Source organism: Pavona decussata, unplaced genomic scaffold, assembly GCF_977016875.1.
Source record: "Pavona decussata unplaced genomic scaffold, jaPavDecu1.1 SCAFFOLD_602, whole genome shotgun sequence".
In the NCBI taxonomy this organism is placed as follows: domain Eukaryota; kingdom Metazoa; phylum Cnidaria; class Anthozoa; order Scleractinia; family Agariciidae; genus Pavona; species Pavona decussata.
In genome coordinates this window covers 5,422,235-5,436,696 of record NW_028145860.1, presented here as the reverse complement: position 1 = coordinate 5,436,696, position 14,462 = coordinate 5,422,235, and the positions used below count along the sequence as shown (strand labels likewise).

General features: G+C 36.2%; 1 protein-coding gene across 1 annotated transcript; it reads right to left on the bottom strand.

The window, feature by feature from the left end:
• Nucleotides 1–265: 265 nt before the first annotated feature.
• On the bottom strand, nucleotides 266–14,368 carry LOC146449614 (protein O-mannosyl-transferase TMTC4-like). Its single transcript, XM_085101710.1, has 18 exons — nucleotides 13,532–14,368; nucleotides 11,784–11,871; nucleotides 11,452–11,561; nucleotides 11,181–11,288; nucleotides 9,419–9,586; nucleotides 8,292–8,494; nucleotides 7,866–8,040; nucleotides 7,443–7,499; nucleotides 7,003–7,074; nucleotides 6,622–6,701; nucleotides 5,877–5,928; nucleotides 5,588–5,643; nucleotides 4,963–5,026; nucleotides 4,181–4,258; nucleotides 3,628–3,742; nucleotides 2,251–2,363; nucleotides 1,682–1,751; nucleotides 266–838 (listed from the first exon to the last, which is right to left on the bottom strand). The coding sequence occupies exons 1-18, from the start codon at nucleotides 14,153–14,155 to the stop codon at nucleotides 681–683; spliced, it is 2,391 nt and encodes a 796-aa protein (XP_084957836.1). The 5' UTR covers nucleotides 14,156–14,368; the 3' UTR covers nucleotides 266–680.
• Between the last annotated feature and the right edge of the window lie 94 nt (nucleotides 14,369–14,462).

The following is a 14,462-nucleotide window of genomic DNA, read 5'->3' as shown; positions in this document are numbered from 1 at the left end:
GTCTGGGGCGACCTGCTCCGTTCACAACGTCTTACATGGTTGGTCAAAAGAACAAAAGATTAGCAACAACAGAACAATGTTCCCAGCTCTAAAAAACAATTTAACTGCAGTTTATAAGGGTCCAGCGAAAATAGAGCTTTCGAAAGGTGCAGGTGTTGTTGGGACGTTTCTCGCTTGAACTGTCATATCACTGGAGGAAAATAGAGCGGGGTATTTGGAATGGCAAATGAACTAAGACAGAAGAGTAATTCAGACAGGTGGAACATAAAATAAATAGGAGTATTGCTCCCTTCATTTTTTCTCTTAAAATAATTAAATAAAACAGCATTTCATGCCGTAAATATTAATAACGACGACAAGTAAACTTGCTGAACAAGAAATTTAAAAACAACTTCCTTAAAAATGTTGGATTCTTCAACTTATACGATCTAAAAGTAAAATCTCAACTAATGTAACCTGGAGTGTGCATGAAATGTTCAGTGTGACCATTCATGTGAAAGCTTTGAGCAGTGCAACACTGTACTACTGTATTAACGTTTGTTTTTGGATTTTGTACAATGAATCTTTTTCTCTTTAAATGTTAAAAAAATATTGAAAGTTGTTTTAAAACTATAGACTCCTGGCTGCGAATGGTTCAAATTGTACAAACTATACAACGTGTGCAAAAACATCCTCGTTTGCTATTTCCCTTTTGGTCGGCCTTTCGACAGTTGCCGCATGGTTCTTTTGAGTTTTTGTAAATTTTCAAAAACATTTTCACTTTGTGGGTCCAATTTGAGCGCCTTTTTGTAGTATTTGTTGGCTTGTTCATGTTTTCCCCACCTGTGATACAACACGCCTGTGAAAGAACAACAAATAGTCAGACCTACTGACAACAAGAAAGAGTACATAACCTGTGGCACGGGCCACAGGACACCTTTTACCCGAACTTAAACGGGTGGGAAGGGGGAAGTATCATGGGGTTTTTTGATATCCTTTGTTAAAAGTGATGAAATAAGACCTTCAATCAGCTGCCAAACAATCTAGAATGAAGAGAGGAAAGAAATCAACTCAATTCTTGAAAGGAGCACCTCGTGATCTGTTCTAGCGCATTTTGGAAACAAAAATGCGTGAACTTGAAAACATTAGCCTAACATTTTACAAGTTTCAATCCATACCGACCTACTCTGTCTCTGGTCAGAGGCACTAACTGACAGCCGGTTCTATTGCACTGGGGTGATAACTTATAACAAACTTGACAATTATTTTGTTATTTCTGCTGACAGACAAACATTTTTGGGGTTTTTGAAATGACAGCAAATTTGCGTGACACTTCCCCTTTAAGACCGATAATATTATTTTGTCGTCAGAACAGTTACCATGGCAACAACTCAGTGCCACAAATGAACCTCGAAATATGTTAGTTTTTGAAGAAAAAAAAAAACTTGAGAAAACTGTTACGAGTTTCCAGGGCCTCACACTACATAAAACCTCGACATAGTTAGTTATCTCTCACAGAACTCAACACCGAGTATTGGGAAAGATTGAGTTGGATTGATTTCAAACTATTTCTTTTTAGAACTGACCCAAAAATTTATTCCCCCATTTCCAAGCTAAAATAGTGTAATAGGACCAGGCAATGAATTCCACAATCCTGGAATGGCTTCTGATTGATATTCACCAAAACATGTTAAATGCTCACCCAGATTGCCAAGAATTTCTGCAGAATTAGGGTTCAGCTTCAAAGCTTTAAGGAAGTGTTTCTCAGCCTCCTATAAAAGACGAGTTATATTCAGTTCAGTTGAAGAGTTTTATACAGGATCAATCAACACAAATGCCTTTTAAATAAGCTCTATTCTAGTACAGAGACCAGTTGAAGGAATGCCTGAAAAAAGCCCCAAGTGACTTCTGATAAATGGCTAGATTCTCCTTCCAAATTGCCTTGTATTCACTTTTGAAACAAAAGGAGAATTTGACCTTACATCAAAAGTCACTTAGGGCCTTATTCCACGCACCCCTTCAATTATCATATAAGAAACTTTGTTGCGTATTTTTGAGCAAAATGCTAAATTAACAAGAAATAGCTTATTATGTTTGCAGAAAATACAAGCGACCAACACAAAAGAGATATCAACCCTTGACTGATTTCTTTTGCTTACAATCACCAATGCTTAGCTTGACTTGGTCTCGTATACAAAGAAATCAGTAGAGCACCAGTATTTCTTCTGTGTAGGTCATTTGCATTTTCTAGAAAACTCCCCACTCACGTACTGGGAACTCATCCTTCTGGCCAAGCATGTTGGCGAGGTTGAAATAAACTGATGGCTCATTAGGAATGTGATCCATGGCTTCTCTAATGACTGATATTGCTGCCTCCCTGTCACCTATTGCAAAAAGCAGCACATGTTCACTTAACTATTAATCATATCAAGAACAAAATGCTCAATTCTGATTGGTTCTGTACACAGCTATATTTTGCTACAGAACTACAAGTAACGGCTGCCCAGTTACAACTTTTTCAAACTGGACACCTTCATTGCATGCAAATCAAGAAAGTTAAACTCCTTCTTCCTCCCTTCCTTCCCCATTCTCTCCCTAGCTGTCTTCCTCAGGGTCCGAAATTAACTTTTTTAGGCAGGCGCCAAGTGGCGACTAAAATTTTTTTTTCAGTCGCCAAATGGAAAAATGTGGTCGCCAAAAAAGCAGAAAAAAAAAGTGTCAATAAAATTTTTCCTTCGCAGCGAAATACAAACCACATTTTTTGGTTGCCAGACGGAAAATTCTGGTCGCCAATTTTCCTTTTAAGAATTAGAACGAAGAGAACGCGTTTGCCGGGGGCCGCAATGGCGAAAAACCACGACAAACGAATCGAATGCCGGCTATATACGCGGCTGCTAAATGTTTTAAGTCGACTTAATACCTTTTCTTGTCTCTACCTTTTGGAGAAGAAATATACCCGATTTAAAAAAAAACTGCCGGTTGGTTCTTTGCTCTATGTTTAAAACGATCTTTCCTTTCGCGCTCTGTCAAGATCGCCATGTTGTTCGCACCAGGCCACAACCGTGCAGCATTTCTCGTTCAAAAAACATGGCGGCGAAGTTTCACACTGCTCGAGCTGTGAAGCGTTGTGATAGATTTATCATAATAGGAAAATCGGTTTTATACTTCAAAAGCAGTGGAAAGGTAAAAAGTAAGTGACCAATTGGCGGGCGGCTTTGAATTTTATTTTTATCGATTTGGCTGAAAATCAAAGTTATTGTTTGTATAATGATCGTGGCATGAAATAGTTAATCGCCCGCTGGCGACTAGTTGTGAAATTCTGGTCGCCAGTGCAAATTTTTTAGTCACATTGGCGACCAGGAAAGCGCAATTTCGGACCCTGTTCCTCCCTACCCTCCTCTCTCCTTCCCTTCCTCCCTTATGTTGTCTCAGCCTGCCCCCTCCCTCCCAAGCTTCCTTCTTTCCTTCCTCCCTCTCTACCTCTCCCCTCCCTTCCATGTCTTCCTCCCTCCCATTCCCCTCCCTCCCTCCCTCCCTATCACTCCCTTTTCCCACTGTTTTGACTTGCTGTGGCATTAGCTTATCTTAATTTTCTGATAGATTAAAGATAAAGCAACATGCATAATGTGTCCTTGTGGTCTTACATACCTGACTTGGCAAGGAGCAGTGCATGGTTCATCCAGGCCCCCACATGATCATTCTTTAAATTAATTGCAGTTTTAAATGCTGCAATAGCTTCCAAGGTTTTCTTTTGGTCAATGTACTGAAAGAACAATATTTAAACTTAGGGACATGGAATAGTAATCAAGCAATGTACTGTTTTTGCATTTAGCACTGTAATGAGGAAGCCTTATTCTATAAGCCCTATGATTTCTCCTAAGGCTTTCTTTTACGCTTTTTCCTTCTCTCTTCATATTTTTTGTAATTTGTGTGTGGTGAAATAAGAATAATTTTAATCCACCAAGAGCCCTAATGAGAAATTTAAGCAAAATAATCTTATACAGACTAATTATAAAGCTTGCTTGTGTGGAAACAGCCTATATAAGGATTTTGTTTGCCTTATTTCTCCACTGAACAATAAATTTTTATCAAAATGTATTTTCTACTGAGTATATGACAAAGCAAATTCAGTAAACTGGCTGTTGTCTGACTATTAAACACAACTATCATTATACTATTCATGGACACACACATTTCCTACCAAATTTCCAAGGTTAAAATAGGCATCTGGGTATCTTAGTCTGTGTTTTATGGCTTTGCGGTAGCATGTCTCAGCCTCCTAATAAAATAATTAAATAAATGAAGTTTACTTATTCAGGAGTTTCATTGAGGGCCAGCCCCGGGGATGGGGGGAGGGGGGGGGGGTACTCCCATAATTTTTAGCTGGGGCTCTGAAAACCTTAACCTATTCAAGACCATGTTAACATTTATTTTGCAACCCTATTCTAGTTTAAACACTGAAAATCACTACCCTATCCTAGACCTATTTTCAGACTTGCTATTTCCTGAAACTCATTCACTATTACGTAAAGTTGTCATACTGCCCACCATACCAGTTTTTAAATTTTTACCATGAAACTTTCTCAGACTGAATTCTCCAAGCAACTGATTAGTTTCATAGAAAATGATATCCTATTCTAGATCAAAACTCTCTGATAAATTCTATACCCTATTCCTGAGCAAACTTGTTGAAAACCATACCCTTCACAGCTGCACATACCTATATAGCTCATATATGGGAGTACCCCCACCGAGGGGGCCAGCCAGTCATCTGTGAACAAAATGTTGCCCAGCTGCTTTTAACATCTCAACTAATGTTTTCCATGAAAGACTTTATCTATGGCAAGTTAACTACAGTGTATCCTGCCCAATGAAGTGCAATAACCTCTTGCCCAACTGTTCAAAATCTTAAGAAATCCCTGTTTATTGTCAGTTTAGGTGTTACTAGCTACAATTATCGAAACAGATAAAACTCAGACTCACCTCTGTCTTATGTAATGCTGCTTTGACTGTTCCTAAGTTCATCCAGCCTGCAGCAAAATTATTCCTGAGTACAAAAACAATCAGTTGACTTCAAAAATACCAGTAGTTTATTCATACATGTATATAGAGTCCTTGAATCTTTGGTGCCAGGTACAATGTTTTCCTTGAACATATTTTAAACTTGAAAAATTTTTTTAAAATATTGAAGGTAGGTAGAAACTAAGCCCGGGTGGAAAAATGGAAGCATGGGATTATAATATGACAAAGGGACATGGAAAGATAACATAAGTTGTAGAAGATGGAAAAAAATTACAGCTTCAATTAATTCAAATATTTTTGGATACTCTTTCGTTGAAACTGGCAAATCAATATGAATTTCAGCTCCAAACGAAATGGCTTTGAATGTCATAAAGAAAGTAAATGTATAGTAATATGGAGCAAATTTAACAATTTTCAAGGGCATAAAGTGAGGTTATGAAATAAAATACAAATTAAGTTTCCTTTAAAATGTATGGATTATGGGTGAGCATTATTGACCTTTAAATTTATGCATGTTGTCAAACAAACTAATTAGTATAAGTAACTAGAGAACTATCAAAACTTCAAAGGCTTGAAAAAAAATTACCTTATCTCTACAGCTTTTTCTAACAGTTTCTCTGCTTCAAAATATCTCCCATCATCCTTCAAACAAAGCAAACAACATTACATTTTTTTTTAATTAACCTCTGAAATGAAAAAGAAATTTTTCCGCCATTTTGTTAATCTTCTGCCATAGAATCAAAACATGAGACTAACTGATGGACAAAAAATAATAATCCACAGGAGATGAAATTTCATCAGCATTCCCTGTGTTGACCATAATTTATTTAATGACCACTATGAATTTGAAGTCCTCAAGTATTAATATACAATACCTTTATTAGATTCCCTAAATTGTTCAACGCTTGGTCATATGTTGGGTTCAACCTGTCAAATAAAAGGGGTAAGAAAAAATTACTGAGATAAGTCCTCCTCTTCCATAAATTATATCCACTTTTTTCTTTCTATTAAATACTGCTAGGCAGGGAGCATAACCAAACCAAGTGCATTTCAGATTGCTTTTTGATGTTTTAGCTCAGATTCACTAGAGTGTTTGCATGTGGCTTTGAATTCCTTCAGGAAACATTGCTCCAATGTTTCATCCTCTGTTTTGCGCTTCATGTGCACTAAAAACCTTTGATTATGACCAAGATTTCTGTTTTTATCACAGAACAAAGAACAAAGCGGCAGATAAAACATTGGAGCGACGTTTCCTAAAGGAATTCAGGGCCACATGCAAAATCACGCTATTGTACTGAAGGAGTGTGCTATTAGGGCATATGCTAACATTATTATAATGACTTCCTCAGTGCAGGACAACTACAGTACAAGCCCCTCTTAAACTTCATCAAATATTTAAATCTAACAGCATAAGTATGGCAGCAACAAACTAATGTTTTTAAACACTGCTGCATTATCAATATTATTAATCTGTCAACCAACCAACCAGTCAGTCAGTCAGTCAGTCAGTCAGTCAGTCAGTCAGTCAGTCAGTCAGTCAGTCAGTCAGTCAGTCAGTCAGTCAGTCAGACAGTCAGTCAAACACTCAAATATCCATCAGTCACTTCTTAATCAACATACTTGATTGCTTCTCTGTAAAATTTTTCAGCAATTATCACCTGCCCTTTTTCAGCTCGTATTTTGCCAATATTGTAATGAACCTGTTGAAGTGACAGGAGGAAAAAAATAAATTATTCTGGAATAATTTTCATTGCCCTAACAAGAGACCTTAAAATAATTATATTAGTAATTTAATTGAAGAAAGAAAGAAATTTACATTTTCATTGTGGTTGCTTCAATTGAATGTGGTTGATCTCGAAGCTTTTTCAACAAACATTAATACAGGTACATGACTTAAATTAGAATATAGAAATGAGTTAAAAATTAATCCATAATAATTATACTGTATACCACAAACTGGAATTAACAAAATCTGCAGTAAATTGTTTGTCCACTAATTACCTTAGCATTCAAAGGACAAACAGAAAGCCCTGAAGTAAACAATGTATCTTCATCAATCCATTCAGAGGATCTCTGAAAAAAGAAAGAATTAAGTGGAAAAGAATGTTGGAACAGTTACTATAACAGCGTGTTGTCATAGAATTACAATTTGAATTATAATTTTCATATTTCAGGGAACTATATAGTTATAATAATAAATATTGTAAAATGGTATTAACAATATATTTCAGTCAAACATCTGTGATTTTTGCTGGGCATTCAGCTGCTGTCCATATTATCCGGGTCTGCAATAGCGAGGTGTCTGCAACGCAAGAGTTAACTGTAGCTTTTTGTTTAGAAATTCACTTTTGAGATCTATGCCCTTCATTCAGGGCTTAAGAGAAGAACTTTTTTGACCTATAACAACAGTATTAACATGCTTCCACTACACTATGCCTTACCTGTATTGTACGTGTCATGTACAGAGCTATAAGCACACAGATCCCACATCCCAATACCTGGTGACAAAGAAACAAAACAAAAAACCAAATTTTGTCCAAATCACTGATGGAGTGTCTACAAATAATAGCTACCTAGAAGATGTATCTAGGGCTTCAAATACTGGCATTTGGATTAAAATAACACATACTGAGGGAAATGAAATGTCATATCGCGATCTCTAAGAGGGCAGATGCCTTAACCCCATACTTTTCTTATAAAAGGACTGGGAAGAAGTTGTTAAAATGTCAAGAAAATTCACCTTGGGTGATCATATCCTTAATTCTCTTGATCTCAGAGGTTGAATAAGCATTGATATTGCAAGGAGAAATTTGATGCTGATCACTGTTAGGCTTAAAGGGTTAAGAAATTAGTAGTTTTTTTACCTTCTTTCCATAGCTTTTCTTACTCAGAAAACCTAACCCCAGTACTGTGATAAGACAGGAGCCAATACTGGAGAGGTACAGCACTCTTTCAGCCACAACAAAACCAACTGTGAAGAACACATTTGTGGCAGGAAGGAAAGGAACAACGAGGAAAGCAAGTCCCATGGTCAGAATCCTAACAAATTTTGACAAAAAATAACAATTACTTCATCTACGTATCATTCTTTCTGGTACTACTGTAAACCCCCCAGATTGAAAATTTTATACCACTGCTCATATTTACAACTATTTTTATTAATACAAATAATTATTATTAATTAAATTACAATTACAATTACAATTACAATTTATTAATAAAGAGATTATTTGTAATGAGTGACTGACATATTTTGAGATATTTATCATAAACATTTACTTAAATCGTACCGTTTCATTTGCAGATTCTTTCCACATAAACAGTAGATGAGAAGGAAGAGAAGGAGAGCCCACAAACCAGCAACACAAAGCACACGAGGATCGGTGAATGATTTGATTAACGGCACACAGCCCATTGACCAATCAAAACACAGCCACTGGGGTACGATGAGAAGCCATGCATTGATAGCATAGAGATAGTTATAGTTAATTACCTGTAGAGAGGAAGAGGGCATTTGTGAGTCATGGAATTTGAGGAAAAAACTGAGCAGATAGAGAGAAGACTGCGTAATATTGAGATAAACGGTAATGAAAAATGAGGAATTCCTCGTATGCATTTATTGCACTGAGTGACTCACTGAAACACAATGGTTTGATTTATCACAAGTTCATCGCTGACTGGTTGAAACTTAGTTGAGTTTGAAAAAATTATTGCAAACTCAGTCTAGGAACTGCTTGATAAGATATCGCTCACTTGTAATAAATTGGTCAGCAACAAATTCCCAGTATCTGGGTTTTAAAGCAAGTTATTAAGGAAAGGACCTTTACAAAGTCTTTGTAAACAGTGCTTTGACATCCTACTATAACCACACAAGTTAACTGAGGCCATTAATTTTCAAACCATTAAAAATTCAAGCCACCGTTACACGTTGAAACTTTTAGCTGAAACTTGTGTACAACGGTGAATGAGACCAGTTTCATGAAGTGGTGTTACACGGCAAAACTCTTGTTTTTTCACCACTGCGACCGTTGCGAGCCGTTGCAGAAGTTGCAAGTGGTTCTACTTTTCATGAAACTTGTCTCGCAATGGAAGTTCGAAAAAGTTTCACAAAACCGACCACGTTACACAGTGCAACACCTGCTGAAACTTGTTTCGCAATGCCGCTGCACACAAGTTTCAGCCAAAAGTTTCAACATGTAACGGTGGCTTCAGAGGATTGAGCAAATCAATCAAAATATGTTTCCCGAGAAGTATGGAGATTAATTTCTTGGTTTCAAATTTAACTCAGGATGTATTGTCTAATCAACCTTCAATGTTTTTGGTCAGTATAGCAAAACATTTGACAACTTTTGTTGATAATTTTGATCAATGTTCTTCTTGTTGACACAGTGTGAGTAGCCGTTCTTGTAATACTTACCCTGATAATAAGAGAATTCTCAAATGATGCAGGATTATCCACCACTTGAAAAACTGGAGGTGAGCCCATAATGTGCCAGCGAAAAAGTAAAAGAGTTACACCAGTGACAAGTAGAACTACTTGGCGATAAATGAGACCCTTCATCCACAACTGTGATTCATTCTTCTCCTGAAAATTATGATAAAAATTGTCTAAGTTGGATCTAAGAAAACTTGTATACTGCTTTCTCTAATTTTAAAAGAAAGGTCTGTGATAAAGAGGTAAAATGACATTTCAACGAGTTACTTAGTGAGTGAGTGAGTTCATGTTATGAAACATGTTTAATAGTCATTGTGGTTTGAACTGCATGATGGCCAGCTCAAAATTAATAGTTTATCTCATGATTTTGCCACAAAGGTGTGGGTTGCAATGTTTTGACCACTACACTGCTGGTCTTCATCAGGTGATTGTGTCAAATGGTTGTGTTCACGCCGTTGCCTGATGAAGACAAGCAATACAGTGGTTGAAATGTCATGATCCATGCCGATGTGTCAACACTTGAACATTAAATGAATGAAAATAGTTTGAGAGTTAATAAATACCATAAAACGGTATAAAAAAATCAAACAAACAAACATTAAAACAAATCAAAGTGTGAAAAAATAAATAACATAAAGGAAGATGTTAGCAATCACTTATAATATTTAAACAAAATGTTTTGCAGAAGTGCATGGAGTCAGCTTGGGGGTTCAGCTAGCAGATGAGATTTGTGTTTCATATGTCATATCCCTCTATCCAACATATTGCAATGGCAGAATGTGACTGTGTGTGTTCCTCAATGGGCTGGTCAAGCACATGTATTTGACATCCTCGGATAATAATTAAGAGTTAATGTTCATATCAAACTGCATGAATTCAAAAGTTTGCAGTAATCCTGGCTGGAATACCTTAGACCCCGTCCACATGTATCCGGATATTTTTGAATCCGCAACTTTTTCTTTCCGGATACGGCTATCGTCCACACGTATCTGGCGAATTCGCAAGCAAATCCGGAAATTTTTGAATCTGCTCTCCAGAGTGGAAATTTTTGAATCCGATAACATTGTTGCGGATTCAAAAATATCCGGATACGTGTGGACGGGGTCTTAATCATGCTTGGACAAACTCAGCCTAGAATTTTATTCTTTTGAAAATACCTTAAAATAGCAGCATATGGGAGTGGCAAACTATGTCTCATAAATAAAAATATAGATAGCTAGCAAGGGAGTATTTTCCTACATTTTTGAAATTGCATTACCATATTTATTCAATTAACCACCCACCTTCGAATAAACACCAACCTTGAATTAGTGCCCACCCTGAAAGCCCAAAAAGTTTATAAGCACCCACCCTCAAATAAGCGCCCACCCCACCCCTTCCCAACAAAAAAAAATTTCTGTACTAGCCCAGGGAGAAGTAAGAGGAGCATCAGTTGTGTTCCAAGATTGGTTTTAGATACGGTAGTCAATGAACTTTTATATTGTTTATGTCCTGTTATGTGAGATTTTGCATTTTGTTTTGCCTTGTTGAAGAGAAATAAACTTGTTATTCCTTGTTTTGTTATTCTCTAAATTAATGTCCTCCCTTGCTGAAAATGTTGGCAAAAATAATAAGCACCCACCCTTGAACAAGTGCCCACCTGGAATAAGTGCCCACCTTCATGGGCCCAATAAGCGCCCAGGGCAGTTAATTGAATGAATAAATTACGGTATGCTTAAAAAGGAGAAATTATAGTCATCAGTACCATTCTTATGCTTCCATTTCTGTGTTCTTTAGAAGAGATTTTTGTCTGTATCAGCAAGAGAGGATCAATTCTACACACCATTATGACATCATAGACACAGCAAATTCCCTGCAAGTAGTCAAACAAGAGATTGTTTACTTTCAGTCGTTTGATAGATCTCAAAATTCGAGGCTGGGTTACATAAGGAGGCATTGGCTCATATCAGAATTGAGATACAAGTTGGAAAAGAAACAAAATAAAACTGCTTCCTATAGCATTTCACATTAATTACCAAGACAGTGATTCCTTGCTCCTTACAAAGCATTGCCACACTGCACAATACCATGCTGAGTACAAGATATTTCCATAAAAAATTTGCAGCAGTTCTTTCTTCTTCTTTATCTGCAAAAGAAGCAACATATTGTTTCAAAATATTTTTAGAAAAAATGGAGGAAACAGGAAATTCTGGCTTCTAAATGCCAGCTGGAAGTAGTGGGTCAACAACTCCGAGTTATTGTTGTTGCAAAAATTACTAATGCCTACAAGTCCAAACCAGTGAGTAGAAATCATTCTTTCAGACCTATTCCACAAGCTTAGCCAAAGAGAGATATTAATAGCACTTACCAGTATTGCAACATCTTGCATAAAAGAGAAAAGAGAGGATAAAAAACAGGGCCCCTAAAAGATCTGCTCTTCCAACCAAACCTGCAACCTAAACAAACATTAATGTCAGTAACAGATTATTCCTTAAGGTTTCAACACACCCATGACAAATCATTAAAAAAATATACCAATAGTCCATTCACTGTATTCTTGTTCACTCTTAAAGAGATCTGGCAACCTGTTGCTTTCACAAGAGATGTCTAAATTCATTTTTAGTGTTTATTTAGTGGAAGCAAACATAGATTAAAGTGCAAATTTCACTGCATTGCTTCAAAGAAGGTACAGGATTTTTATTGTCTTTTCTGGTGTGATTAAAGTACAAATTTTTCTAACTGAAATTGGGTTTTAAAAAATTTGTAGCATAATACTACAAATACTTTTTATCTTTTACTTTATTTTTTTAATGTTCATCCCCTCCCCTTATTCCCACCCCTTCACCCCTCCCTACCCCCCACCACCAAAAACAAAACCCCTTATACCCACCATGGTACATTAATTTAGACCTAAAAAAGGCACATGGGACTAAGGGGCAAAACATTTTATCCATGAAAATTACAAAATGAAAATTTGCAATAACTTTGGTAAGTAAAAAGAAACGATAAAACAGAACACACTTCGGAGTCATCATGACGCCATTATCAAGTTTGAAGTGATAGAAATAAATAAAGACAATGTCAGAAATGGTTCACCAAAAAATTAACATAATGTCTGAATATATAATGTCACGCAAATAGTTTAGCTTGAATTGAGTCCGATTGGACATTGAGAGATGGTGTTAACTCTCTAATTAGCAACATTTTGTAAACTAAGCAATCAAACTTATTCATGCAATTATTTAGGACAGAAAAACATCTGTCAAGGTCTTTAGGGACATTACAGTGTTTGTTAAGAAGATGATTGCCAATGGAAGAAGATTGGTAAGCATCTTATATGACATTATATATTCAGACATTATGTTAATTTTTATAATATTAATATTACATGATTGATTTACATTATTTATCTGGTTTATATGTATATAAATAGATTGTAATTCATGATATTTTCTAGCGATACATTGTTGCAAGTTTTTTTCATGTTTTGCCCAAATATTACACAAACAATGTTGAAATACAATATTGTATGATTGTCATAGATTTCATTGTCAGATTTACAAAGCAATATGTTGACTATTTCTATGAATATTAACTTCAATTCAATTTAATAGTTAGTAATAATAATCTTTATTGAGGAAATCAATGTCACTAATAAGTGATTTACAAAAGAGTCCTCTAAGTTGAAACGTCAAATTTACAACAGTCGTATACACAATATTTATATTCAGTACAAATCGTCAAAAACAACTATTCAAAACCGGGGGCAGCTCTAGTGAACACTATTTCTAGTGTTAAGCCTTCATTGAGTCAAGAACACTGCCCATCCCTCTCTCAATCCACATATTTTGAAAAAAAAATTAACAAAATATTCTGAAAAAAAAAATCAAAATTTGACAGTGATTTCATAAGCCTTCTTCAAAAAAACAAAACATTAATAAAACATAAATATAAACATTCAGGTATTAACAATATGTTTGACACAGTTACCTGCTGAAACCTTGAGAAAGAAACCGTTTACCATAAAATATTCAAAATAGCTCTACCAAGTCAACAAAAATTCTCTGAATGAGGTCAAGGATACATACATTTCTAAAAAAAATCTCATATGCTTACACTTTCTGTGTGAATTGGATGCACTGCAAAAAGGAGTGTGCAAATTAAACTTGCTTTGGAAGCTGAATAATGAATTCCTGGGCCTTCACGGGAAGTATCATAACCACAGGGCAAGCTTCTGTTTGTTCCACTTAAAAGAACTGAAAAGAGTTTTAAACTCAGAACTGACACCACAGCATGTAGTATGACATTGACAACATGAAATCCCCAGGGATGAAGTCCTCCTGTTAGCCAATAATTGAATCGAAACGTCAAAACTGTGAGTGGACGATAGCTCTTGTGACTTGTGTTAGAAGATATGTTTGCTCCCCAGAAGTCGTGAACAAACAATTTTCCAAGCGGTATTTCAGCCCGCAAGTCCTTATTGCTAACAATTGCCTCAGAATCATCAAAGACGAATCCACCTTTGCAGGAGTTCCAATAACAAATTGTAGACACAAAAAACACAATTACAGCTGCGACGTTAAACGAAATGTTTGGAACGGGGAAGTCACTGCCAATCTCTTCGTCTCTCGCGCCTGCATCCAAGTCAAAATCACTTTTAATTTCGTGCTCCTCTCCGATAAAATCCTTTCCAATTCTTCTTCGAAGTTTGTTTCCATTTGCTCTGTGTCTGGATGCCATGAAACGGGTTTCTTATTGGGGCAACTTTTAACCTAATATGCAGCGGGTGTAAATCATCATTCAAAACAAAGCGCGAATCCTGATTACCACCAGCCAACAGACAGACCGGGAAGACTAACCTTGTAGGGAGGGGTAAGTAACCAAGAACAAATCACACAAAGGACGTAAAAAGAGGAAGATACAAAAGTAGTTCTATTTTACGAAACGAAACTTTAATTCAGAAGTATTCGAAGTAGTCTAAGACTTTTGCAGTTCTTTCAGAGGCAAACATCAAAATTTTTTAGGGGTAAGTCAGAATTATCGCGTT

Bases quoted from the DNA above. Each gene is read 5' to 3' on its own strand.
- LOC146449614 (XM_085101710.1), bottom strand. From the start codon at position 14,155: ATGGCATCCAGACACAGAGCAAATGGAAACAAACTTCGAAGAAGAATT. The intron at 11,562-11,783 runs GTAAGTGCTATT...CTTCTTTTGCAG, and splicing joins TGCAAGATGTTGCAATACTG to ATAAAGAAGAAGAAAGAACT. The intron at 9,587-11,180 runs GTACTGATGACT...CATAATTTTCAG, and splicing joins GAAATGGAAGCATAAGAATG to GAGAAGAATGAATCACAGTT.